This window comes from Cyprinus carpio, chromosome B3 (genome assembly GCF_018340385.1).
Source record: "Cyprinus carpio isolate SPL01 chromosome B3, ASM1834038v1, whole genome shotgun sequence".
In the NCBI taxonomy this organism is placed as follows: Eukaryota; Metazoa; Chordata; class Actinopteri; order Cypriniformes; family Cyprinidae; genus Cyprinus; species Cyprinus carpio.
The window spans coordinates 13,796,420-13,823,137 of record NC_056599.1 but is presented as its reverse complement, the minus strand read 5'-3'; the positions used below and the strand labels follow the sequence as shown (position 1 = coordinate 13,823,137).

The 26,718-nt window shown below is 36.1% G+C and overlaps 1 protein-coding gene across 2 annotated transcripts; it reads left to right on the top strand.

The window, feature by feature from the left end:
- The first annotated feature begins 7,109 nt into the window (after window positions 1-7,109).
- LOC109078287 (hemicentin-1-like) lies at window positions 7,110-22,159 on the top strand. 2 transcript variants are annotated; one of them, XM_042719794.1, is made up of 5 exons: window positions 7,110-7,310; window positions 18,754-19,020; window positions 19,125-19,454; window positions 19,731-19,973; window positions 21,829-22,159. In XM_042719794.1, exons 1-5 carry the CDS (start codon window positions 7,244-7,246, stop codon window positions 22,125-22,127), a joined length of 1,206 nt encoding a protein of 401 aa, XP_042575728.1. In that variant the 5' UTR covers window positions 7,110-7,243; the 3' UTR covers window positions 22,128-22,159. The 2 variants fall into 2 exon arrangements, with proteins under 2 accessions (XP_042575728.1, XP_042575729.1); XM_042719795.1 differs by lacking the exon at window positions 21,829-22,159 and adding an exon at window positions 20,580-21,151 and having other exon boundaries at window positions 7,113-7,310.
- Window positions 22,160-26,718: the final 4,559 nt, after the last annotated feature.

Genomic DNA, 26,718 nt, shown 5'->3' with positions numbered 1-26,718 from the left:
CAAACACGTGTTTAGTGGGGATCTCAAACGCCTTGATTGGTTTAAATTTTTAAAGCTCAACAAATGTATGGGAGGGTTTATAATCCCCAGTGCTTCAAAAAATGTTCTGCTCTGGCCAGCCAGTAACGCAGTTTGTTTAGCACGTGATTTTTTTTAATAACAGAACAAAATTAAAACGCAACATTTTTTTTTTTTCCCCCCTTTTTATACCCATCGTGGAGGGCAAGAGAAATGATTTTTTTTGTATGGGAAATTTTTTGGTTTTACTGTACCCCCTTTGGGGGGTTTAAATTAAGATTCGGTTTGTACGTTTCTTTAAGATTTTCTTTTTTGTTGTTGTTGTTATGATTTCGATTTTGCAGGCTTCAAGTATATTATTGCTATTGTTAAAATTGTATTTTTTGGATTGATTTCACAGTTTTTTGTATTTTTTTTGCCATTTTATTTCATTTTTTTTTTTTTCCCAAAGGGTCATGTGATTTTGTTAATAACTTAAAGGCATGATTGAAACATTTTTTGTTGTTGTTGTGTCGAAAAAGCCTGTTGTTGAACATTCAACCTTTGTGTAAAGCCATTTTTAAATTTTTTTTGCATTTTTAAACCTTGGGTCCCAAAACTTTGTTTTTTTCAACTTTTAAAGTTGAGAAAAAAAGCTCAAAATGGAAAATGTATTAAAAATTTACAAAATATTTTTTATGAGCGCCAATAAAAATTTAGCAAAATTAAATTGCCATCAAAATTTGTTCATCCAGCGAACTTTAGTGAATTTTTTGGGAAAATTAGGAAATTTTTGGCCACAAAAAAATTTTTATCTTTTTAAGCATCAGAGCATTCCCCAGGATCAAAAACCGTGGGGGACACCCAATTTGCAAAGGCAAAAATTCAAAATCATCTATTTGTGCACAAGTTTTTTATACTAACCAAAAGCCAATAGTTAAAAAAACCAAAAAAAAAAACCCCTAAAACAATCTAAGGGGAAAGTGCAAATGAGTTTTGATGGTGATACCATCAGGAAAACCAAAAATGAACTTGAAAGAGCTTTAACCCACCTGAAAAAAAACCATCGGGCGTTTTATAAAGGGTCATAGCTTATAAACCTTTTTTCCTTAGTTAATGTACAAATTGCATTGCCTAGCCTGGAACGAGCGCCCGGGAAATCTCGGATGAAAGCTTGGGGTTTAGAGGTTCGGGGGGAGTCCGATCCGTTCTTCCGGGGTTTTGAAGGTGATAAATTCCCCAAGATGTTCTGATTTGGTGTGTTGGAGTTTTTTCCCAGTGGGTAAAAAAGACTAAGAGAGACATCATGAATCCTGGATCTTCGGTGAATGGGTCAAGGCACGAGGGCCGGGCACAGCTTAGGGTGTCCTGAAAGAATTCAGCTACATCTTCTCCGGGAAATTTCCAAACAAAAAAACCCAATAAAGGCGGGTCATGATGTGGGGCCTTTGGGTCCGAAGATTCCGCCTTAGGATGGTTTCCAAATAAAAAAAACACTAAAATTTTCCAAGGGGAATTTGGGAAAATTTGGGGGGTTTCGCCCCTTTTGTCTGGAGCATGGCAATTTGAAAAGGAAACTCGAGGGATGTTCAAGAGAAAAATCTTAAAATTTCTTAAATACTAAGGTGCATAGGTTTTAATTTAAAATTACACCTCTTTTGATCTGAAAAGGGAACTCTAGAACCCAAAATTTTATTGGGGTTATTTAACTGTGATCTACATAACATGAAAAAACCATATACAAACACAAAAGACAATATAAAAAAACGAAAAAACATACACAAGCCCGAATATTGTGGTCCTCAAAAAAAGGTTTTTCCCATAATTAATTGAGAAGAGTCCGTTTGCTTTGGGATTATGTGCTTCCCATGGAAAAGTTTGAGAGGGGGGAACCCTCAACTATTAGGTGTAAAGGGTTTATTTTATCGGGGTGAGGGGCCTTGGGTGCCCTGGGAACCAGGGGCCTTGGGGTGATCAAGACACCGGCACCATATGTTAAAGGGGGGGGGGGGGGGGTGTTAAAAAATGAATAAAAAATGATTTGTTAAAACAAATGACAAATGGGGCTGTGGCCAGTGCCACAAGGTAAATGTCCTTGGGCCCAAATTTTATAAATACAAAAACCGAACTGACAAAAATTTAAAAATAGAGCACCAAAGATCCATTGATTAACCATTTAAGGTTAATGAAGACAATATTTGAAAAAACGAATAATACATTATGAAATGAAGATACTCTGAAGAATAGTTTATATAGATACGTCAAATTCTGTAGGAAAAAGATGAAATATGTATCAAAGTGTTGAAACTGTGAGATTTGTTGGAGCTTCGTTTTTAAATAAAAAAAATCCCCCCCCTTTCTCCCAATGTGTTTAACAGTTGCACAATCTAAATGTCCTCTTCAGCTCGACCCACAGAGAGTGTTTGTTGTGAGATTACTGCGATTCTGTTGCAGTTAACTGTAACACTTCATTCCTGCCTAAAGGGATGGGAGAAAATGGGAAGCCAGTGAGGGTAGTAGTGCCCCCCCGTGACCAAAGACCAGGAATCCCTGATCACCTGGAGAGTTGCCAAGAACTGAGAGAATGGGACAATAAAGCCAGTCTGCTACCATAAAGTTAATTCATAGTGCCACAGTTGTAAAGGTACAAGATCCCCCGTCAACTGTTTACAGTGAGTTTTTGTCTCTGTTACTGATATTTTGTTCTGTTATAATTCTCAGATACCCTCTAAATAATGTACATTCATCACAGCAGATTTCAGAGTATGTAAACCTTCCCTCCACAGAGACCTCCCGAACAGTGTGTTTCATCAGCACTGTGAATGTATCACAGAAGGACCCAATGATGGAGGGACCGCAGTATGAGCTCCAGTGTGACGTTTTACAATGTGGCTCCTGTGTTCAGTATCTCACTGTCAAATGGTACAAAGGACAGACTCTGCTGCATCAAACAACCCCTTCACTGAACACCATCGAGACTCCAGAGAATAAAACTGTCACACCTCCTGGATCCCCCCGTTGTTCCAGACAGAGCTGATGATGGAGCTCAATACTGGTGTGAAGTAGAGCTGGATCTGGGAGCACAAGGACCCTTCAACTATCATCCTACAAATTCATCAAACCCTCTTCAGCATTGCCTGTATAGTTGTCGTACGTAAAGATCTGTTAGCTGCTATGCTTAATCTTTTTTTAGAGTATGTTTAACATATCTGAATTAAGAAGAGACTTTAGTGGTTGTAGCAGTGACACAGTGTGTCAAGTTGTGTAGTAATGGGGATCAATTGCAGCATGTGACTTTTTTTTTTTTTTTTTTTACAGTAAATATCTAAAATTTGAGTTGTTTTGTTGAAACAAATATGGATTTAACAAATGTAAGATGCGGTGTACAGATGCAAAAGCTCGTAACCTGTGTGTGTTTTGCTCCTTCCTATAGATAAACCAAAAATCAATGAGACCAAACTGCCCTCAGTAGTGCGTGTGCTTCGAGGCTATCCAGAAGTGCTTGTTTTGTGAAGCCGAGGGCAACCCAAAACCAACAATCAGCTGGAGCGTCAGTTCAAATGACAACAAGAACAGTGAAACTCTTACTATAACAGAGTGCAACACCACCTGAGAATGTGTCCTGCACTGCAAGAAAACCTACTGGTGGCAGTACCACCAGGACCATGTAAAAGTGTCCATACAAAGGTAACTTATGCATTTGTGTGTCATTTTTTTCCAATTGTGGCTGTTTCACAATTGTATGTTTTGTATTTGTTAGTCTGATATTAAACAAATATATATGTTTCGGTTTATTAAATAATGCAAATTACTATGAAAAAAACTATTTATTAGTATGTTGTCAGGAATATATTTTATGTAAGGTCCCCCATTTGAATTTCCTCTAAAAATCACAAATGCATGTGATTTGAATTCTTTTTGTCTTTTAACCTTTTTGTCTTTGACTAATGCAAATTTCATTCTTCCTTCTTAAATCAATTTTACACACTTTCTGATTTCCACACAAAGCGTCTTTTGCAGTTTAGTGCTTTGGTCTTTCACAAAAGCATTTACATTTTTGTAAGAAGCTGCTTGGGTTTGTTGGTCTGAAATGCTCTGCTTGCAGTGTTAGTGTCCCCTGTGATCACATTATGGCTATTATATTTAAGTGTTATGGCTTGTGTCACTGTTGTCTTGCCTGGGCTTTTCTAGGCTTATTTAGATTAGCATGCATGATGCAGGATAGTAATCCTAAGTCTAGTTTTTGCTTGCTTGGATTTCATTCACTAAATTGCTGATTTACTCATATATTTGTTGTTTTTTGTTTTTTTGTCCCCACAGAGAATTACATACCCATAATATTAGTCATTGTTGTGTGTAGTGGTGGTCATCTTTTGTCAGTACTTCATCTTCCTCTACTTGACCTACTACAAAAAAAAACAGGATTGGCCATTAAGATTTGAAGAGGCCCAATGCACGTAAAGAACTCTTAGCGAAGCCAGAACAGTCCCCGTGAAGAAACTCTGTCAGAGCAATATCTCTGCTTTGGTTATGTTTCCCAAATTGTGGATCCATCTGCTGAGCCTCACTGTCCGCAGTCAGTCAGATCAAGTCGGACCAGATTGTGATGAGAAATCATATGGATCAGTATTATTATTGCAATTCACTCTAAGATCCAGCTGGACAAGCTGGTTGATCAACTAAAATGGGTTGAGTAGCATCCTTATTAGGCTTTTATTGGACTCTTCTATCTTTATAAAGACACTATACTTATATTTTGTTGTGTGTTTCAAGCATATTTGATCATTCTGAATATATATACACACACACAGAAACATACATATATTGACATATAGAAAATATATATTAGTGCTGTCAAGTGATTAAACGCATCCAAAAAATAAAAGGTTTTTGTTTACATAATATATGTGTGTGTGTGTTTGGTGTATATTTATTATGTGTAATGATTAAATACAAACACATGCTTGTATAATGTTTCAGAAAAAATGTTGTCTATATATTAAATATAAAGTATATATAAATATAAATTATAAGAACATAAATATATTAATGTATACATGTAAAATATTTTCAAATATATTATAATATGTGTGTATTTATATTATAAACAATAAATAAACAGTACACACACACATATTTAGTAAACGTAAACACAACTTTATATTTTTTTTGATGTGATTAATCACGATTAATCATTTGACAACACTAATATCTAAATATTATGCATTACAACTATGTTGAGAAAGACACTCAAGTACTACAGGTTGTAATTTTGTGGTGACTTTGTGGAGTTTTCTTGTGCCTAAGCTGTGTGACACTGGAATGGAATTTTTTTATTTAATTCAATAGCATGTGTCCTGAATTACATATGAGAGCAAAAACCTGAATATAAATATTCATTTAGAAATCAGAAACAAGACACACCTTTTGAAGTTGAAATAGAAGACTTTATTGATTTTTAAAAGAATTTCTAAGTTTGAATGTCAAACTCATTCAGAACAACTGCAGCACATTCCTCTAGGGGGCAGAAATACTGGAGACTCTTTGGAAGGCTGCGCAAGGGATTTTTTGAAAGTCAATATCATGACTTCGTGGCATCGCGTTTTTGGACAATTAAAACTGCTGCAAAATATCATTTATTAAATCTGCAAACAAGACACACAGCCTTTGTAGCTGAGATAGAAGACTGTATTTATTTGAAACTAAAATTATGTATTGGTTTCATTTTCAAATAGTGTGTGTTCTATTTATAGTTTCTGTGGCTAAAACCACCATCAAAATGTTGTTCTAGAAACCACTAACACAACACACCCTTTGGATTTGAGAAAGAAAACTGCATGTAATTTACATGAATTTATTAACAGAGTTGAATTTAATTCAATAGCATGTATCCTGAATAACAAATGAGAGTAAAACCTGCAAGGAAATGTTATTTTAGGCCAAGGTAACAAGACACACTTTTTGAAGTTGAAATAGAAGACTTTATTTATTTGAAATGAATGTATACATTTGAATGTCAAACTCAGTCAAAACAACTGCAGTATCTTCCTCTAGGGGGCAGAAATACTGGAGACTCTTTGAAAGGCTTCGCATTCGATTTTTGAAAGTCAATAGCGTGACTTCTGCATTACTTTTTGACAATAAAAAACTACTGCAAAAATGTTCCATAAGAAATCTGTAACAAGACACAGCCTTTGTAGCTGAGATATAAGATTGTATTTATTTGAAACTAAATTATGTATTGGTTTCATTTTCAATAGTGTGTGTTCTATTATAGTTCTGTGGCTAAAACTACCATCAAAATCTTCTTCTAGAAACCAGTAACACGACACACCCATTGAAGTTGAGATGGAATACTGTATGTTTTAAAAATGAGTGTGTTAACAGATTCAAATTTAATTCAATATGCATCCTGATTTACATATGATAGTAAAAGATGGTTGTAAATATTGTTCTTTGAACAAGTAACAAGACACATCCCATGATGTTAACATATCAAACTGTATGCATACTAAATTAATTTATTTAATCTTCTGACTGTCAAACTAGGTCAAGACAAGTGCAATATGTTCCTCTAGGGGGCAGTAAACTGCACAATCGCTGTAATGCTTTGCAAGCTTTTTCTCAGTTGGTACATTTCAATAACTTTTGTTGTGCTACAGTTCTGTGAATAAAACAAACAGCTAAATGTTCTTTTATGAACAAATAATAAGACACACCCCTTTGATTTGAGATTTATTATTTATACATTTCACAAGTGAAGCATTTAGATGGAATAATTGTGTTTTTTTTCTCTTCGTTTTGCACTTTGCAGACGGTCCCTGTCCTGCACTTTTACATTATAAGGTCTATCAATTACGATACCTTAAGGCAGATTAAAACCAATAAAACACGATGTTTGTTCTCTTCTACATTTGAAAACTATTACAACACACTATGTTTCCTGTCATTGTGCTAAATCGTTAGAGAATTACTGAAGATTTCCAAGGCTGAATCTCTGACAAAATGTCAAACGTCAAACCAAATCGTTATCGGTCGAGCACCGTTACCCCGAGAAATGGCTCGTCTATGATGTTCTGGTAAAGGAGTCTTGTTGACACGGGGGCACTGCCCCCACCCCCAGAACCACCCCTGGCTCGAGCTACAGCTATTCAGTCACAGACCATACAGTTAGAGTTACAGTCATAAAGTTGGGTCTTATTTGCAATATTTTCTGTTCAATTGCTTTTCCTTGAACACGTTGAACATGTTTCAACATTTCACTGGATTTGTTTATCTCTCTTTCGCAGTTTCACAGCTTGTGAGTCTCGCAGGTTTGTATGTTTATTTGTTCAGTGCCTGAAGTGCAGACATCTGTTTATCTGAAATGATCCTAAATGTTAGCTATTACTTGATTTGGAGATTAAATGATTTTTAACTTTATATTTTATCTTATGACCAGTGTTTTGGGTGCAAATGTGATTGCGCTGGCGGGGCGCGCAGACGCAGCGGCTCTTAGCGCTCCTGTTTGGTGTTTGTTTGTGTGAGGTTTTATATTTGTTTTGAAATTTGTTTGTCGAGGCATGCAATGCAAACATTGCCTACGAACGTCAGAACTTAATCGAGTACGGATTTCAGTGCAAGTTAACTGTTACAAGTGATTTTCAGTGGACTCACAACATAGGGTAGAGTGGGGTAAAACGCCCCCCTGGGGTAAAACGCCCCCCCACCTGTTTTTCCCAAAATAACCACTAGAGATAGTCAAGATACATTTTCACTGTTGCTATGCACTACGTTTGACAACGGGGATAAACAAATCTCCTTGGAGAAGCTGACACCAGCGACGTATTTGAAGAGAAGAGGATTACATGGTAAGCGCTATAATTTTCAGATATTAGTAAACAAGTGTTTAAGAGAATATTGTTCTGCAGGATATTACAGTGATGTATGATACATGAATAGTGAAGTCTGTAGTTTGAGAGGATATGTTATTTGTAAGGAATATATTTATAATTTAAAAATTTAACATTTTTTGAAAAAGTCATAGGTTGTGGGGTAAAACGCCCCCTACGCTGAGGGGTAAAACGCCCCCCAGAGGGCATTGTTTATCTCTATCATAATTACTATAATAACATATTTCTGTCTATCAAATCCTTTGTTTTACACTTAATGCAGTATAACTAGGTGGTAAAATCAAAAAATTTGAACAAAAGAAAAAAAATTACCTCAAGTGAGCATTAGGCTAGCTTGATAGCACAGTAAGCTCACTGATGGAAGGTGGTTAGGTGACCCAATGATATAACATAGTGGCTTTTAATGCATTTATTGAATGTATTTCACTACATAAATATACAAATTTCTAAGTTTAATATTTATTTAGGGTTTTCTGTTTTTCTTGGTGATAGTGGTGAACAAATACATCAATTATCAACCCCATAAAGGCCTAGTGTAGAAATCTCAAACTCATATATATATATTTTTTTCTCTCCATATAGATGCGGACATATAAAAGAAAAAGTAACCATGGTGCTTATACAGTGCAAGCTCTACAAAATGAGATTCGAGGGGGAATTCATCTGTGAAATGTGCATGGATGAACAGTGAATGGCTAATGAATTAATGTTTATCAATCAATGAAAAAAACCCAAATATAAATCAATTAAATAACTAACATATAAAAAAATTTATTTATTTATTACTTATTTGTTGGCATGGCTTAGTTATATGTATAAATATAATTGTTAAAATGGCTGTGAATGGCTAATGAATTAATGTTTATTTATTTATTTATGTATTTATTACAACATATTTGTTTGCATGACTTAGTTATATGTATAAATTTAAATGTTAAAAATTTGGATATGTTGGACATTTCTCAAATAAATATTAATATATATATATAGGCCTATACATGTTTATACATTACTTGCCTTTTACTTTTAGAGATTAAAAAATAGTCTGTTCATTTTGCTGTTGATCTATGAAGCAAACTGGTTGGTAAGAAAGGGGGCATTTTACCCCACCTTGGGGGGCGTTTTACCCCACCGCTGGGGCAAAACGCCCCCTTTGTACAAAAAATATTTTCAGTCAAAATACTAATTAATTATGAAGGCTGAGCAATTTTAATATTTGGTGAATAATTCCTGCCATAGTCACTCAAAACCGGGATGGCAATTCTAGTCACATTTATGTTTTGTTATAATGTCACATTTTCCTTAAGGGGGGCGTTTTCCCCCACTCTACCCTACCGGAGGACATAGCAAGAGCACCGGGATCTCCGTGGATCGTTATCAGACCCAGCAGACGACGCAGGCGGCGGAAGAAGAGGAAGCAAAAGCGAGGATGTCGGGCTATAAATACTTGTTCGGCTACGTAAACAACTGTTTAAACCACCGCTTCCGAGCATCTTTCTCACCAACGCCAGATCAATAACTCATAAAACGGATGAGTTGGAGCTACAGTTAACAACAAATCGGAAACCTGGCTGCACACCAGAGCCGCTGCTGGCCAAATGGGTGCCCTAAGCAGGATTGTATTGTTGTGCACCCTTCCTCAAATATTATAAAAAAAAAAAAAAAAAAAAAAAAAACACTAAAGGGGTCAAAATAGAACTTTAATAGAATAAAAAAGTAAATAAATAAATTGCATTATTTACAAATTACAATTGTAGCTCTCGACAGTTACCTATGGCTATGACTTTATTAATACAGTTGTCTAATTTATTTCGTAGTCTCAAGCATTCAGAAATCATTCAAAAGAAAATGAAGCAGTTTATTTTTTTTAAGGGTTGTGATGTCCACATGTTTTTTTGTTGAAGAAATTATAGGGGCTGTGTCATCTATAGCAAAAAAGGTGTCCAAAAATGAAAGATTAAGTGAATATTTGAATTAAATGTTTGGCCAATAGCCTAAACAAGGATTTCATCCTCCTGTAAGTGTAGCAGCAGCATTCACCCTTTGGCTCCCTTTGCAGGCATTTGTAATAACATGTTATGTACATAAATATTTATTTTTTATTAGCCTACATTATGTATTTTAACAGGGTTATTAACCAATCATTATTGCCTCATTGTTTTTATCTAATGCATTTTAAGTAATTTTAAAGGCTATTGATGGCTTAGGTCTGTTTTTAAAACCAACATAAATTATCTTAATACTTCTTTGTGAACTATTATTTGAAGTATCAAAACCATGGCTAATTTTCGTAAGGGATCATGGAAAGTCAGAGAGAATATTAGATGCGTTGGTGGTGGTGAAATTATTTCCGACATTAAAACACGTTAAAGTCAACAGCCAAAAAAGTAACACCCCAATAAGCCATGAACTGACTTACTTTCTTCGACTTTTACCTTTAACAAATGATTTACAATTTAATAAATATATAAAAATGTATGAGGTGTGCATTCCTCCTCAAATGCTACTGAGCTTTAACATTCCCAAACATTCGAAAAAGTAGCAGAATTTACATATGATTTACAGTTTATTTTAGTAAATATCAAAACTGTAAAAGGTGTGCATTATAGTTGACACCTAGATGAACAGTTTACAGTTGTTTATATGACCAAGTTATTCTCCTCAAATGCTATTGACGTTAGAAAACAAGTACATACCAATATCGCATGCAACTTTAGAGACGGTCCCTAAATTTGCGAATATCGAACGACCAACATCAAGCCAATTTTATGCCGGTTTTTGACTTTATTTCGTTTTCTTTTCTCTGCGTCGGATTGCTGGTGTCTTTTCCACGGGCATAGATGTCCATCCATCAATTATGAGCATTCAACGCAAACATGAGGAGCGAGCGGTCGTGAGCGCGGATGGGGTAATGGGTGGTGCGTGGGTTTATTATTTATTATTATTATTATTATTATTATTTTTTTTTTTTAACAATTCGGATGGTGCCCCCCTGGTAGTTGGTGCCCTACGCAAACTGCGTACTCTGCGTATAGGGAGCAGAGCTGCGGTTCAACTATCAGGACGCACAATCCACCGGCAGAACAGAAAAAAAGACTCGGGTAAGAGCAGAGGAGGGGGACTTTGCATCTTTGTGCACAACGACTGGTGTAACAGCAGCAATATTAAGGACACATGCTGCTCGCCTGACTTAGAAGCGCTGTCTGTTATAGGTAGACCGTTCTATTTACCGAGAGAGCTAACAGCAGTAATAGTGACTGCTGTGTACGTTCCACCAGACTCTAACGCTAACACAGCTCTCACTCAGTTACAGATAAACACCAACGGAGCCATCCAGACGGAGTGCACAACCTAGCGGGTGATTTAAATCAAACACGTCTGAAAACAAAGATCATTAAAACCACCCAATATGATAATCTCTCTAACATACAGAAAAACACACAATAACATGTGTATTCCAACAATAAGAAAGCCCACAGGGCCCTGGGACAGTCAGATCACTGTTCACTGCTTCTTCTCCCAGGATACACCCCACTGAAGAGGAAAACGAAACCGGTCACAAAGATCATTAAAACTTGGCATGAGGAATCTCTCTCTCAGCTGGAGGACTGCTTTGAACGAACAGACTGGGAGGAAAAACTGCATGGAAAATGTCACTGTCAACAAAACGATTTGGGTGTTTCCCAACCAGAAACCCTGGATGACATGTGAAGTGCAGTCATTACTTAAAGAACGCGACTCCGCCTTCATGTCTGGTGACAAAGCTTTGTACAGCACTACTAGATCTAACTTAAAGAGAGGCATCAAACTCACCAAAGAAAATTATAAGAAGAAAACTGAGGACCACGTCACAGACAATAAGCCAAGAAGAGTGTGGCAGGGCATTCAGAGCAATTACCAGTTATAAGAACAATAACCACAGCACCGTTAACGCTGATGCCTCACTGGCTGAGGAACTTAACCATTTCTTTGCCCCCTTTGAGGTTAAGCAACCTACAAAAAATTCAGCACCTTCACCAACCTCTGGCACCTGCCATCTCACCCTACAGGAATATGAGGCGAGACGAGTACTCAAAACTGTAAACACAAGGAAGGCTGCTGGTCCGGATGGACTAACTGACAACAGTGTGTGTACTGCATTTCAGTGTGGTACTCCAGCTGCACTGCAGCAGACAAGAAAGCCCTCCAAAGAATAATCAACACAGCCCAAAAAATCACTGGCTGTTCACTACCCTCCCTGGAAAGCGTTGCTCACTCCCATTATCTCTCAAGGGCCAAAAACATCATCAAGGACACATCCCATCCAGGACACCACCTGTTTAATCTTCTGCCCTCAGGCACGCGGTACAGATCCTTAATAGCAAAAACCACTCGCTTGCAGAACAGTTTCTTCCCAGTTGCTATCAGGACTTTAAACTAATAAATGCAGTTATGCCAAATACTATTCCAACCACGTTATTCTTTTAACTACAGTCACTTATTTCATTTAAATCTCTTCTGTCTATACTGCTGCTATACAACATGTAACACAATATATACAGTGGGTACGGAAAGTATTCAGACCCCCTTAAATTTTTCACTCTTTGTTATATTGCAGCCATTTGCTAAAATCATTTGTTCATTTTTTCCCTCATTAATGTACACACACCCATATTGACAGAAAAACACAGAATTGTTGACATTTTTGCAGATTTATTAAAAAATAAAAACTGAAATATCACATGGTCCTAAGTATTCAGACCCTTTGCTGTGGCACTCATATATTTAACTCAGGTGCTGTCCATTTTTTCTGATCATCCTTGAGATGGTTCTACACCTTCATTTGAGTCCAACTGTGTTTGATTATACTGATTGGACTTGATTAGGAAAGCCACACACCTGTCTATATAAGACCTTACAGCTCACAGTGCATGTCAGAGCAAATGAGAATCATGAGGTCAAAGGAACTTCCTGAAGAGCTCAGAGACAGAATTGTGGTAAGGCACAGATCTGGCCAAGGTTACAAAAAAATTTCTGCCGCACTTAAGGTTCCTAAGAGCACAGTGGCCTCCATAATCCTTAAATGGAAGACGTTTGGGACGACCAGAACCCTTCCTAGAGCTGGCCGTCCGGCCAAACTGAGCTATCGGAGGAGAAGAGCCTTGGTGAGAGAGGTAAAGAAGAACCCAAAGATCACTGTGGCTGAGCTCCAGAGATGCAGTCGGGAGATGGGAGAAAGTTGTAGAAAGTCAACCATCACTGCAGCCCTCCACCAGTCAGGGCTTCATGGCAGAGTGGCCCGATGGAAGCCTCTCCTCAGTGCAAGACACATGAAAGCCCGCATGGAGTTTGCTAAAAAACAGAGAAATAAGATTCTCTGGTCTGATGAGACCAAGATAGAACTTTTTTGCTTTAACTTTAAGCGGTATGTGTGGAGAAAACCAGGCACTGCTCATCACCTCTCCAATACAGTCCCAACAGTGAAGCATGGTGGTGGCAGCATCATGCTGTGGGGGTGTTTTTTTAGCTGCAGGGAAAGAATGGCTGGTTGCAATCGAGGGAAAGATTAATGCGGCCAAGTACAGGATATCCTGGACGAAAACCTTCTCCAGAGTGCTCAGGACCTCAGACTGGGCCAAAGGTTCACCTTCCAACAAGACAATGACCCTAAGCACACAGCTAAAATAACCAAGGACTGGCTTCACAACAACTCCGAGACTGTTCTTGAATGGCCCAGCCAGAGCCCTGACTTAAACCCAATTGATCATCTCTGGAGAGACCTGAAAATGGCTGTCTACCAACGTTTACCATCCAACCTGACAGAACTGGAGAGGATCTGCAAGAAGGAATGGCAGAGGATCCCCAAATCCAGGTGTGATAAACTTGTTGCATCTTTCCCAAAAAGACTCATGGCTGTATTAGATCAAAACGGTGCTTCTACTAAATACTGAGGAAAGGGTCTGAATACTCATATACTATGTGATTTCAGTTTTTCTTTTTTAATAAATGTCAACAATTCTGTGTTTTTCTGTCAATATGGGGTGCTGTGTGTACATTAATGAGGAAAAAAATGAACTTAAATGATTTTAGCAAATGGCTGCAATATAACAGAGTGACAAATTTAAGGAGGTCTGAATACTTTCCGTACCCACTATATATATTGTATAATATGCAGTATGTCAATCTGCAATACCACTGTCTGTACACTATATTTATCAAAACTTCAAACAAATGCACTAAATAATGTCAGGTGAAATTACCATATCTGGTTTCTAAATGTGAAAAACTATATCCGCAGTAAGGTGCAATAATATACACTGTCAATTGTGCAATACTATATCTAGTCACTAAATCTCTACAGGTACTCACTCCATTTAAATTGTACCTTGTTTAAACATACTGTGCATATCAATGTGATGGCCAACGTGCAATACTATAAATGGTCACTTTACTCAGATTGCTCTGTGAATATCACAACTCAGTCACTTGTTGTATTTATTTGTAAAATGTACTGTACATTCTTATAGTCTAATTTATTGTCTGTGGTTATATGTTTGTTTTTCTAACACCAGTCAGGAGCAGTGCTCATAATTTCATTGTATAGAGAAAAATGCAATGACAAAGGCATTCATTTCAAAATTTCTGTTCAGTTGACATGTTTGTTTTTTGTTGCATGTGATGATACTCACACTAGACAGGCTTCCACAGCAAACAAAACATTTTTCTCAAGCTATAAGCAAAAACTCTTGGGTACTCGACAAAGATGATGATGATGATGATGATAATAATAATAATAATAGTCGGCACACCATAGGCTCCAAAAAGGCAAAACAGTTTAATATTGTTCACACAAGGTAATTTTTCAAGCTAACATGCCTTTATACTACAAGTCTCACATCTCAAAAATATCATGTCGCTTCCATGCCATGGACATTTGACTAATTCTGTTCCAAGGCTACATAGAAACTGAGTGTCAAAAAGTCACAAATTGCTGAGCCACCAGACTTTTAAGTTATCGATTTCTGAAAGCTCAACGATGTTCCGAATTGAGGTTTTTTTTTATTTATTTTTTTTAAAGTCTACTAGTTTTACCCACAAGACTGCAGGGGCAGTGCAACGTATAGACCACATTAGCAGTTTTACAAGAAATAGTAGTCCTATCTCTTATTTTTTATTATTTTTAATTATTATTATTATTATTATTTAATTTATTTATTAATTAATTTATTTTATTTTTTTGCAGTATGAGGATGTTTGAAAGTTTAATAGGTAAAATTGCATTGTTAAAGGTTACTGCATCCAAAATTGCCAAAGGGCACCTTATTTAAAAAAATGTGAAGGAGGGGTTAAATCCGCTCAAACCAGAAGTTAGGTGGTCTGTTATAAACCACATGCAATGGCTTTTTCAAGATGTTTTTAAGAGTAGGATCACTGTCCACAATACTTGTGCTTTTAGGGGCATGATTTTAAAATGCATCTTAACCTTAAAGGCTCTCATGCTTGTCATGTGACACACAGCAGCCACAATACCACTGTATAACTGATAGAGGCTTATGTCCCTACTGAAAAAATAAAAGAAAAGAAAAATAAATCCATCACAGAAAATTGTTTTCTGTAGTGTGTTTTGGGACATATTCCATTAGGATTTAGTGGTTTTAACAAGTCACCAATAGAAGGCAACCAATTACCAGTAGAGACCAACAGGGTCCATTACAGTTTCCAGCAGAACCAATACAAGTCCCATTATAACCAGTAAAACCATTGCACATTTTGTAATGGCTTTTATTGTTTGTTTGTTTTTTTCAGCAGGGGTTTTATAATTTAAATTCCCCAAATATATCATGAAATATCTCGATTCTCAAATATGTGTGAATAGATGCATTTTGCACCTTTATAAATTATGTTAGTTGATCTATAATTGGCCAAAAAAGTAGAAAAAGCAGAAGAATAGTGTAATCTATTAACTTTGCATAAAAATCTGTCTTTTTACTTAAGAACCAGTTATGGGTGTCATACCATAAAATATTTGTAATACGACTGACTTTGTTTTTAATATGAATTTAATAAAACATTGTAAGTTACTTGAGCCTATAAAAATCATTTTATCCTGAAGGAATTCAGTGGTGAATTTCGTGTTCTGCAGTGATCATTAACCAGTCTAACAACTGAGATTCAGTACCATTCCATAAAAAAACATATCGTCAATACACTGTTTCCACAGCACAATATGTTTCAGGGTTACAAAAAAAGGGGGGGTTACAATCTTTACAGTGTACAAATTGATGTTGAAATTTATCACAAAATGATGCAAAACTTGCTTACACTAGAGATCTGTAAATAGAAATCAAATGCAAATACAAAATAATTGTATGACAGTACCAATTTAGTCAATTCAAACAGACATAGCAACTTTAACAGAAAGCTGGTCAAGAAAAATGATATATTTATATATATATAGACATTCAACATCCATGGTCACTAAAAAAAAGAGCTAGGTAATGTCCCAGAATTAATGAGTTCAATAAAATACCCTACGAAATGTATGAATAGAATTATTCAATATCCACTGTGTGGAGGGCGAGAGTAATGAGAGACACTTCTTGGATTTACACTGTAGCCCCTTGGGGATTAAATGAAGATTTCAATATTTGTACATTTCTTTAAGATATTATTTTCTTTTCTTTTTTTTTTTTTTGTTATGATTTCAATTTTGCAGGCTTCATTGTATTATTATTGCTATTATTATACATTTTGTATGTTTTGGATTTGACTTTCACAGTATTTTGTATTTTTCTTTTGCCATTTTCATTTCATGGTCTTTTTTTTTCTTCTAAGGTCATGTGATTCTTAATTAATCACTTAAAGGCATGATTGAAATAATTTTTTTGTTGTCTGACAAAGAGCCTGTTAGCTCCGAACATTACCTTGTGTGAAGCACAATATTAAATAGTTTTGCATTTTTAAAGCCTATGGTGTGCCAACTTTTGTTTTTTTCTCAAGCTATTAAGTTGTAGTAAATTAAGCTCAAAAGGGAAATGTATATAAATAATTACAAAAAATAATTATTTATATGAGCTGCCAATAGTAACTGAATCACAATCAAATAACCATCAATTAAACCAAACATCCAGCAAAAATTTAGTAAAATTTTTTGTAAATGTAGGAAATTTTTGTGGCCACAGAAAATACTTTCATACTGTATTAATGCATCAGAGCATGTAGCCAGGATCAAAACCGTAAGGGACACCAATTTGCAAGGCAGAATCAGAAACTCATCTAATTTGTGCACAAGAGTTTTATTAACTAAACACTAACGCAAACTAGTCTAACAAACAAATAAACAAACACACATACAATCACTCATACAGGGGAAAGTGCAAATGAGATTTGATGGATGATACCATCAGGAAAACCAGAGAATGAAGCTATGAAAAGAGTCAGTTAACCACCTGAGTAAAACCATCAGTGGCGTTTATAACGGGATCTATAGCTTATACTAAACCTCTGTTTCGCTTAGTTAAATGTACAACACTTGCATTGCCTTAGCCTGGAACGAGCGTCCGGATGAAGTCTCGGATGAAAGTCTTGATGGTTTGGAGGTTCGGTGGTGTAGGAGTCACGATCACGTTCTTCCGGTTTTGAAGAGTGATGAATTCCAAAGATGTTCTGACTCGATGTTCTGACTCGATGTTCTGACTCGATGGTGATTGGGAGTTTCTTCCCAGTGGAAAGTGAAAAAGAGCTAAGAGAGACATCAGCTGAGATCCTAGGATCTTCGGTGAATGGAAAGTCAAGGCACGAGGGCCTGGCACATTCTTAGGGTGTCCTGAGAAGCATTCTAGCTCACATCTTCTCCTGGAATTCCTAAATATAAAGAGAACCGCAGACTGAAGGCGGGTCACTGATGTGAGGCCTTTAAGGTCTCAGAAGATTCACACCTCTCAGGATGAGCTTGTCCAATAAGAAACACTGAAATTCCAAGCGGGAGATTGGAAATACTGGGGAGTTTTACGACCCTTTGTCTGAGAGCATGGCAATTTGTAAATGGAACTCGAGCGGGTGTTCAAGAGAAGAATCTTCAAGATTCTTAAAATACTAACGTGTTGCATAGGTATAATAATATACGCTCTCATTTAGATCATGACAATACGAACTCATAGATACCAAACATCGTATAGATGAGGTTATATTAACTAGTGATCTATCATAAGCATGAATAAAACATGTACAATACACAAAAGACAATATACAAAAACAGTAACAACATACACAGTGCCCTGAAGTATATGTATGTTCCTTCAAAGAAAGGGTTTCCTATAAATTAATTAGAGAAGAGTCCAGTTTGCTGAGCATTATGTGTCTTTCCTATGGAAAATGTAGTGAGAGGGAGACCTCTCAACATATCACTAGGTTGTAAAGGTTTATTTGATCGGGCTGAGGGGCCTTGGTTGCCATGGTAACCAGGGGCCTTGTGTCGATCACAGACATCCTGGCAACCAGTATGTTTATGGGGGGGGGGGGGTGTTAATCTAATGAATAACTGATTTGTTAAATCAAATGACAAATGGGTCTGATTGGTCCAGACGCTACAAAGTAAATGTCCTTGGCCCAATTCTATAAAATACAAAACTCTAGAATTGATAAATATAAATGTATGGATGCACCAAATGATCCACTGATTAACCATTTTAATGGATTAAATGACAGACAGATATTTTGAAAAGACTGATAGTAATAGCATTATGAAATGAAGATACTCTGAATGAATAGTTTATATAGATGATCAAATTCTGTAGTGAAAAAGATGAAATATGATCAAATGTTTGAAAAGCTGTGAGACATTTAACCTTAGTTTAATAAAAATCCTTCTCAATGTGTTTAACAGGTGCACAATCTGAATGTCCTCTTCAGCTCGACCCACAGAGAGTTGTTGTGAGATACGGCGATTCTGTTGCAGCTAACTGTAGCACTTCAGTCCTGCATAAAGGGATGGGATGGGAAGCCGATGAGGGAAGAGTGCCCATGACCAGAAACCAGAATCTGATCACATGGAGAGTGTCAGAACTGACAGAATGGGACATAAAGCCAGTCTGCTACATAAATTTAATTCATAGTGCACAGTGTAAAGTAGATCTCCCAGTCACCGTTTACAGTGAGTTTCTCTGTTACTGATTTTTTTCTGTTCATTCTCAGAAATATCTAATAAATGTACATTCATCACAGCAGATTTCAGAGTGTGTAAATCTTCCTCCACAGAGACTCCAGACAGTGTGTCCATCAGCACTGTGAATCACAGAGGACCAATGATGGAGGGACAGCAGTATGAGCTCCAGTGTGACGTTCACAATGTGGCTCCTGTTCAGTATCTCACTGTCAAATGGTACAAAGGACAGACTCTGCTGAATCAAACCACCTTCCCTAACACTAGCAAGACTCCAGAGAATAAAACTGTCACATTCCTGATCCGTCCAGACAGAGCTGATGATGGAGCTCAATACTGGTGTGAAGTAGAGCTGGATCTGGGAGCAGAAGGACCTCAACCTCATCCTACTAATTCATCAAAACCTCTCAGCATTGCTGTATATTGTACGTAAGATCTGTTAGCTGCTATGCTTAATCTTTTTTTAGAGTATGTTAACATATCTGAATTAAGAAGACATTTAGTGGTTGTAGCAGTGACACAGTGTGTCAAGTTGTGTAGTAATAGGGATCAGATGCAGCATGTGACTTTTTTTTTTTTTTACAGTAAATATCTAAATTTATGTTGTTTTGTTAAAAAACAAATATGGATTAACAGAAATGTAAGATGCAGTGTACAGATGCAAAAGCTCGTAACCTGTGTGTTTTGGCTCCTTCCTATAGATAAACCAAAAATCAATGAGACCAAACTGCCCTCAGTAGTGCGTGTGCTTCGAGGCTATCCAGAAGTGCTTGTTTGTGAAGCCGAGGGAAACCCAAAACCAACAATCAGCTGGAGCGTCAGTTCAAATGACAACAAGAACAGTGAAACTCTTACTATAACAGAGTCAACACCTGAGAATGTGTCCTGCACTGCAAACAATATTGTTGGCAGTACCACCAGACATGTAAAAGTGTCCATACAAGGTAATTATGCATTTGTGTGTCATTTTCCAATTGTGGCTGTTTCACAATTGTATGTTTTGTATTTGTTAGTCTGATATTAAACAATATATATGTTTCGGTTATATTAAATAAGCAAATTACTATGAAAAAAACTATTTAATAGTATGTTGTCAGGATATATTTTATGTAAGGTCATTTGAATTTCCTCTAAAAATCACAAATGCATGTGATTGATTCTTTTTGTCTTTTAACTTTTTGTCTTTGACTAATGCAAATTTCATTCTTCCTTCTTAAATCAATTTACACACTTTCTGATTTCCACACAAAGCGTCTTTTGCAGTTAGTGCTTTGGTCTTTCACAAAGCATTTACATTTTTGTAAGAAGCTGCTTGGTTTGTTGGTCTTGTAATGCTCTGCTTGCAGTGTTAGTCTCCCTGTGATCACATTATGGCTTATTATATTTAAGTGTTATGGCTTGTGTCACTGTTGTCTTGCATGGGTTTTTCTAGGCTTATTTAGATTAGCATGCATGATGCAGGATAGTAATCTAATCCTAGTTTTGCTTGCTTGGATTTCATTCACTAAATTGCTGATTTACTCATATATTTGTTTTTATTTTTGTCACAGAGAATTACATACCCATAATATTAGTCATTGTTGCTGTAGTGGTGGTCATCTTTGTCATCTTCATCTTCCTCTACTTGACCTACTACAAAAAAAAACAGGATTGGCCATTAAGATTTGAAGAGGCCCAATGCACGTAAAGAAACTCTTAGCGAAGCCAGAACAGTCCCCGTGAAGAAACTCTGTCAGAGCAATATCTCTGCTTTGGTTATGTTTCCCAAATTGTGGATCCATCTGCTGAGCCTCACTGTCCGCAGTCAGATCAGTCGGACCAGATTGTGATGAGAAATCATATGGATCAGTATTATTTCAATTCACTCTAAGATCCAGCTGACAAGCTGGTTGATCAACTAAAAATGGTTGAGTAGCATCCTTATTAGGCTTTTATTGGACTCTTCTATCTTTATAAAGACACTATACTTATATTGTGTGTTTCAAGCATATTGATCATTCTGAATATATATACACACACATACATATATACATATATAAATATATATTAGTGCTGTCAAGTGATTAAACGCATCCAAAATAAAAGTTTTTGTTTACATAATATATGTGTGTGTGTGTACTGTGTATATTTATTATGTGTATATAAATACAAACACATGCTTGTATATGTTTCAGAAAAATGTTGTTTATATATTAAATATAAGTATATATATAATATAAATTATAAGAACATAAATATATTAATGTATACATGTAAATATTTTCAAAATATATACTATATGTGTGTATTTATATATAAACAATAAATAAACAGTACACACACATATATTATGTAAACAAAAACTTTTTTTTTGATGCGATTAATCACGATTAATCATTTGACAACACTAATATCTATATTGTATTACAACTATGTTGAGAAAGACACTCAAGTACGACAGGTTGTAATTTTGTGTTGACTGTGTGGAGTTTTCTTGTGCCTAAGCTGTATGACAGTGGAATGGAATTTTTGAATTTAATTCAATAGCATGTGTCCTGAATTACATACGAGTGTAAAACCTGAATTGAAATGTTCATTTAGAAATCAGAAAAAAGACACACCTTTTGAAGTTGAAATAGAAGACTTTATTGATTTTAAAAGAATTTCTAAGTTTGAATGTCAAACTCATTCAGAACAACTGCAGCACATTCCTCTAGGGGGCAGAAATACTGGAGATTTTTTTCTGTTCATTCTCAGAAATATCTAATAAATGTACATTCATCACAGCAGATTTCAGAGTGTGTAAATCTTCCTCCACAGAGACTCCAGACAGTGTGTCCATCAGCACTGTGAATCACAGAGGACCAATGACGGAGGGACAGCAGTATAAGCTCCATTGTGACGTTCACAATGTGGCTCCTGTTCAGTATCTCACTGTCAAATGGTACAAAGGACAGACTCTGCTGCATCAAACCACCTTCCCTAACACTAGCAAGACTCCAGAGAATAAAACTGTCACATTCCTGATCCGTCCAGACAGAGCTGATGATGGAGCTCAATACTGGTGTGAAGCAGAGCTGGATCTGGGAGCAGAAGGACCTCAAACCTCATCCTACTAATTCATCAAAACCTCTCAGCATTGCTGTATATTGTACGTAAGATCTGTTAGCTGCTATGCTTAATCTTTTTTTAGAGTATGTTAACATATCTGAATTAAGAAGACATTTAGTGGTTGTAGAGCAGTGACACAGTGTGTCAAGTTGTGTAGTAATAGGGATCAGATGCAGCATGTGACTTTTTTTTTTTTTTTACAGTAAATATCTAAATTTGCGTGGTTTTGTTGAAAACAAATATGGATTAACAGAAATGTAAGATGCGGTGTACAGATGCAAAAGCTCGTACCTGTGTGTTTTGGCTCCTCCTATAGATAAACCAAAAAATCAATGAGACCAAACTGCCCTCAGTAGTGCGTGTGCTTCGAGGCTATCCAGAAGTGCTTGTTTGTGAAGCCGAGGGAAAACCCAAAAACCAACAATCAGCTGGAGCGTCAGTTCAAATGACAACAAGAACAGTGAAACTCTTACTATAACAGAGTCAAACACCTGAGAATGTGTCCTGCACTGCAAACAATATTGTTGGCAGTACCACCAGAGCATGTAAAGTGTCCATACAAGGTAATTATGCATTTGTGTGTCATTTTCCAATTGTGGCTGTTTCACAATTGTATGTTTTGTATTTGTTAGTCTGATATTAAAACAATATATATGTTTCGGTTATATAAATATGCAAATTACTATGAAAAAAACTATTTAATAGTATGTTGTCAGGATATTATGGTTATGTAAGGTCATTTGAATTTCCTCTAAAAATCACAAAATGCATGTGATTGATTCTTTTTTGTCTTTTAACTTTTTGTCTTTGACTAATGCAAATTTCATTCTTCCTTCGTAAATCAATTTACACTACACACTGCTGATTCCACACAAAGCGTCTTTTTGCAGTTAGTGCTTTGGTCTTTCACAAAGCATTTACATTTTGTAAGAGCTGCCTTGGTTATGTTGGTGATCTTGTAATGCTCTCAGCTTGCAGTGTTAGTGTCCCTGTGATCACATTCCTTTATTATATTAGTGTTTATGGCTTGGTCACTGTTGTCTTGCCTGGGGTTGTTTCTAGGCTTATTTAGATTAGCATGCATGATGCAGGATAGTAATCTAATCCTAGTTTTGCTTGCTTGGGATTTCAATTCACTAAATTGCTGATTTACTCATATATGTGTTTTCTATTTTTGTCACAGAGATTACATACCCATAATATTAGTCATTGTTGCTGTAGTGGTGGTCATCTTTGTCATCTTCATCTTCCTCTACTTTGACCTACTACAAAAAAAAAACCAGGATTGGCCATTATGATTTGAAGAGGCCCAATGCACGTAAAGAACACTCTTAGCGAAGCCCTAACGGTCCCCGTGAAGAAACTCTGTCAGAGCAATATCTCTGCTTTGGTATGTTTCCCAAATTGTGGATCCATCTGCTGAGCCTCACCTGTCGCAGTCAGATCAGTCGGACCAGATTGTGAATGAGAAATCATATGGATCAGTATTATTTCAATTCACTCTAAGATCCAGCTGAACAAGCTGGTTGAATCACAAAAATGGTTGAGTAGCATCCTTATTAGGCTTTTATTGGACTCTTCTTCTATCATTATAAAGACACTATAACTTATATTGTGTGTTTCAAGCATATGATCATTCTGAATATATAGACACACACATACATATATTACAATATAAATATATGATTGAGTGCTGTCAAGTGAGTAAACGCATCCAAAATAAAAGTTTTGTTTACAAATATATGTGTGTGTTGTTGTACTGTGTATAGTTTATGATGTGGATTATAAATACAAAACACATGCTTGTATATGTTTCAGAAAAATGTTGTTATATATTAAATATAATAATATACTAATATAATTATAAGAACATAAATATATTAATGTATATACATGTAAATTATTTCAAAATATATACTATGGTGTATTTATATATAAACAATATCATCAACAGTAACAACCACACATATTATGTAAACATTAAACTTTTTTTTTTTTGTTTTGATGCGATTAATCACGATTTAATCATTTGACAACACTAATATCTATATTGTATTACAACTATGTTTGAGGAAAGACACTCAAGTACAGACAGGTTTTTAATTTTTGTGTTGACTGTGTGGAGTTTTCTTGTGGCCTAAGCTGTTTATGACAGTGGGAATGGAATTTTTGAATTCAATTCAATAGCATGTGCCCTGAATTACATACGAGTGTAAAACCTGAATTGAAATGTTCATTTAGAAATCAGAAACAAGACACACCTTTTGAAGTTGAAATAGAAGACTTTATTGATTTTAAAAGAATTTCCATAAGTTTGAGAATGTCAAACTCATTCAGAACAACTGCAGCACATTCCTCTAGGGGGCAGAATACTGGAGATTTTTTTCTGTTCATTCTCAACATATCATAATAAATGTACATTCATCACAGCAGATTTCAGAGTGTGTAAATCTTTATTCCACAGAGATCTCCAGACAGTGTGTCCATCAGGCACTGTGAATTCACAGAGGACCAATGAAGGAGGGACAGCTAGTATGAGCTCCAGTGTGACGTTCACAATGTGGCTCCCTGTTCCAGTATCGTTCAACTGTCACATGGGATTAACAAAGGACACCTCCGCTGCATCAAACCAACCTTTCCCTAACACTAGCAAGACCTCCCAGAGAATAAAACTGTCACATTCCTGATCCGTCCAGACAGAGCTGATTATGGAGCTCAATACTGGTGTGAAGTAGATCTGGATCTGGGAGCAGAAGGACCCCTCAACCGCATCCTACTAATTCATCAAAACCTCTCAGCATTGCTGTATATTGTACGTAAGATCTGTTAGCGTTGCTATGCTTAATCTTTTTTAGAGTATGTTAACATATCTGAATTAAGAAGACATGTTAGTGGTTGTAGCAAGTGACACAGTGTTGTCAAGTTGTTGTAGTAATAGGGATTCAGATGCAGCATTGTGACTTTTTTCTTTTTTTTTTTTTACAGTAAATATCTAAATTTATGTTGTTTTTGTTAAAAAACAAATATGGATTAACAGAAATGTAAGATGCAGTGTACAGATTGCAAAGCTCGTAACCTGTGTGTTTTGGCTCCTTCCTATAGAATTAAACCAAAAATCAATGAGACCAACCTGCCGCTCAGTAGTGCGTTGTGTTTCAGGCTATATCCAGAAGTGCTTGTTGTGGAAGCCGGAGGGCCACCCAAAACCAAACAAAAAACAGCCCCAAAACCAATCAGAGAGGTCAGTTCAAATGACAACAAGCACCAGTGAAATCTCTTACTATAACAGAGTCAACACATGAGAATGTGTCCTGCACTGTCAAACACATATTGTTGGCGAGTGACCACCAGACATGTAAAAGTGTCCATACAATGGTAATTATGCATTTTGTGTCATTTTCCAATTGTGGCTGTTTTCACAGTTTGTATGTTTTGTATTTGTTAGTCTGATATTAAACAATATATATATTTGTTCGTTATTATGAAATACGCAAATTACTATGAAAAAAACTATTAATTAGTGAGTTGTGTCAGGATTATATTTTATGTAAAGTCATTTGAATTTCCTCTAAAAATCACAAATGCATGTGACTGATTCTTTGTTGTCTTTTAAACTTTTTGTCCTTTGACTAATGCAAATTTCATTCTTCCTTCTTAAATCAATTTACACACATTTCTGATTTCCACACAAAGCGTCTTTTGCAGTTAGTGCTTTTGGTCTTTCACAAAGCATTTACATTTTTGTAAGAAGCTGTTGGTTTGTTGGTCTTGTAATGCTCTGCTTGCAGTGTTACTGTCCCTGTGATCACATTATGGCTTATTATATTTAACTGTTATGGCTGTGTCACTGTTGTCTCTGGCCTGGGCTTTTCAGGCTTACTTTAGATTAGCATGCATGTGCAGAATAGTAAATCTAATTCCTAGTTTTGCTTGCGTGGATTTCATTTCAACATAAATGCTGATTTTACTCATATATTGTGTTTATTTTTGTCACAGAGAATTACATACCAAACTATTACGTCATTGTTGCGGTTAGTGGTGGTCATCTTTGTTCATCTTCATCTTCCTCTACTTGACCTACTACAAAAAAAAACAGGATTGGCCATTAAGATTTGAAGAGGCCCAATGCACGTTAAAGAACTCTTAGCGAAGCCAGAAACATCCCCATTGAAGAAAACTCTGTCAGAGCCATATCTCTGCTTTGGTATGTTCCCAAATTGTGGATCCATCTGTCTGAGCCTCACTGTCCGCAGTCATGATCAGTCGGACCATATTGTGATTAGACACATATGGATCAGTATTATTTCATTCACTCTAAGAATCCGCTGACAAGCTGGTGAATCACTAAAAATGGTTGTTAGCATCCTCAGTAGGCTTTTATTGACTCTTCTATCTTTAAAAGAACATACTTTATTGTGTGTGTTCAAGCATATGACATTCTGATATTACACACAAACATACATATATACATATATAAATATATATTAGTGCCTGTCAAGTGATTAAACGATCCAAATAAAAGTTTTGTTTCATAATATAGGGTGTGTGTACTGTGTTTTTTATTATGTGTATAAAAAAACCCAAAGTTTTGAAAAATTT